General features: G+C 53.1%; 1 protein-coding gene across 1 annotated transcript in view; it reads right to left on the bottom strand.

Annotated features, from left to right (window-relative positions):
• Positions 1-616: 616 nt before the first annotated feature.
• MESP2 (mesoderm posterior bHLH transcription factor 2) overlaps positions 617-2,565 on the bottom strand; it is a 3,327-nt gene continuing 1,378 nt past the window's right edge. Inside the window, exon 2 of the mRNA XM_004709904.2 lies at positions 617-1,313. Within this exon, the coding sequence (XP_004709961.1) occupies positions 1,044-1,313 (270 nt within the window). The 3' untranslated portion in view covers positions 617-1,043. The remainder of the gene's footprint in view (positions 1,314-2,565) is intronic.

Raw genomic sequence — 2,565 nt, 5'->3', positions numbered from 1 at the left:
GCCATTTTATCTGGGCCCACACATGGCCATGCTTATACTTGGGACAGGAATCTCTATTTCCCTGTCACTCACCTGCTAGCTAGGGAATATTTTCTCCTTGGCATTGAAGACAAGGCCTGAGACACAGGAACCACACAATTAGCGTCTTTTTTTGTGAGGGTGGGAGGTAGCAGTGTCGTTATGAGCACGCTAATTGTAGTCTATAGCGCAGAGTATGACTGTTCCTTTGGGTTTCAGATCCTGTCAATCTTTATGGGAGCAGACAGACTCATCTTTCTAGTGTTTGGTGGATTTGAACCGTTGACCTTGTGGTTGGCTAACCCTATCCCACTATTTTACCAGGGCTTCTTTCTGGGCCTCTGGTCTGCCCGTATCGGGTTTCTGTCTGTCTGTCTGTCTGTGTGGCTAGAACAGGAAGCAGATAGGCCTCAACCAGCCCTCCTGTGCCAGTCTGTACTAAGGGTCAGGTGGAGGCCCGGCCCCAAACCCAGGGCCAATGGGCACGTGAGGGTGCCACCTGCATCTGCAGGCCTGGGTTCCGGGTGGGAAGAACCGTGTGCCTTGTTACCCACAGGATGGGGTGACTTTACCTTTTCCAGAAGCAATACTACCCAGGTTAGAAGACAGATCAAACCAGACATTTATTCTTGGGGTTGTTGTGAGGAAGAATACAAAGCATTTATGTGTATAGACGTAACATCAACTGTCACCAAGAATCAGCCTGGGGCCTGTCTTCCCTGGCCCCCAGCCCACACAGGACCAGCAGTCCCAGCCCAGTCTCCTTTTCAGTCAGGCAGCCTCTAGTCTAGAGCATCCCCAGCTGTGCTCTGCGGAACACCGGCCATGCTGGAGGTGTCCAGGACTGGGGCCCACTGCCATAGTCCGCACCTTGGCCTAGGTGTCATACACTGCTTCCACGTGAGATGACACTTGGAAAAAGGGGATCCCTGGATAAAAGGAAGTTTGAAGATCACCGAAATATCCATTTGAGGCAGTGCCCCGCACTCCATGCTGCATTTGTGCTACAGGGGCAGATGAGATCATTAGTAGATGCCCAAGTGGGAACCCCCCAGATCGTCTGGCCAAAGTTCAAGGCAGTCGCCCAGCTGCAGGTGTGAGCTCTGCAGGGGGCTTGCTTCCTCACTGATTGGGAAGGTGGGGCTGGAAGTCTGGTTCTCAGCGCTAGGGTGCACCTCTGCACCGTGTCCCCAGCACCCCCACGGGGGCTGAGACTGGTGTCTCCGGCATGGTGGGTGAGGCAGGCATGGTGGGCTTCCCAGTGGCAGGCAGGACTCAGGAGACATGGAGACATCCTGTAAGAAGGACAGGAACAGCTGTTTAGTGAGGCACTGCCCTACGTAGGGCGGGAGATCCTGAGTCGGGATGTGCTCCAGGTATAGCTGGCAGTTTCTGGTCAGCCCTGGGACCACGGATTCAGGGCAGCAAAGTGGCTCAAGATGCTGGCTTTGAGGCTCAAACCCCCAACTCTGCAGCTCACTAGCTATCCAGCCTTCAGGAAGCTGGTCAGTCTCTTGGTCAGCGGACACCTGCACATTGCTGTGGTTCAGCACAGACCCAGGCACTTCCAAACTAAGATGGGCTGGGAAGAAAGGACTGGCAATCAACTTCTAAAACAGGGCTGAAGAAAAGCCTGCACACCAAGGAAACCCTACAGCATCGATCCATACAGCCCCTGCCGCCTCATACAGCCCCCGCCACCAGGGGGCCAGCCCAGAACCTGGCAGTGCTGTGTGGGGTTGCCAGGAGACAGTAGCCTGCTCAACAGTAACTAACAGCAGCCAACCTTCACCCATACAGTGAGGCATCATGGGGACACACTGAGCTGCTGACACCTAGGCCAGCAGCAGTTCAAACACACCAGCCGCTCCTCGGAAGACACTTGAGGCTCTCAGCTCCTATAAGCAGCTACAGCCTCGGAAATCCACGGGCAGCTCCACTCTCTACTACAGGGTCACTAGAAGTCGGAATCGGCTCTGCCAGTCAGTTGGGTTGGCTAGCTCCATAGGGTTGTTGGGACAGCTGTGATGGGCAAACATGGTGTCAGCACACACAGTAACTGTTCGATAACAGTTGGCTATTTACCCGATCCTTATGGCGAGATGGACCTCAGGAATGAGTGAAGCTTGGAAGAAACATGAAGGTGACCAGTTCCAGGAAATATCCAAGAAGTGCTATCCCCTTCTCCCCCAACTCTTTATTAAGAGCACTTCGAGCCAATTTCATGACAGTGCCCTTGCTACTTCTGACCCTGACTTATGTAGTAAGTGCAGAGCACCTTCCTCTTCCAGCCTCGATGACTGCTCATTGGCACTGATGATCTTGATAACTCAACTTTACTCCCAAAAGAGTTTGGGGGCCTTCCATAACCCCTCAGCTTCCTTCCACCATTCACCACGGTTGGATCAGAAAACTGGGGGATATTACACCTACGAGACTATGTTTATACCAAAGACAATGAAACACACTATATTCTGCTGGTTCCTTGAGGCTTCCTCACCCCTCCACTACCATGACCCCAGTGCTGCTTCTCAATTCAGACTAGAC

Source organism: Echinops telfairi, unplaced genomic scaffold (assembly GCF_000313985.2).
Source record: "Echinops telfairi isolate 266 unplaced genomic scaffold, ASM31398v2 ScPeMD7_7409;HRSCAF=8447, whole genome shotgun sequence".
Classification (NCBI taxonomy): domain Eukaryota; kingdom Metazoa; phylum Chordata; class Mammalia; order Afrosoricida; family Tenrecidae; genus Echinops; species Echinops telfairi.
The sequence above is the reverse complement of the archived record's forward strand: the minus strand, read 5'-3'. Positions and strand labels throughout refer to the sequence as shown.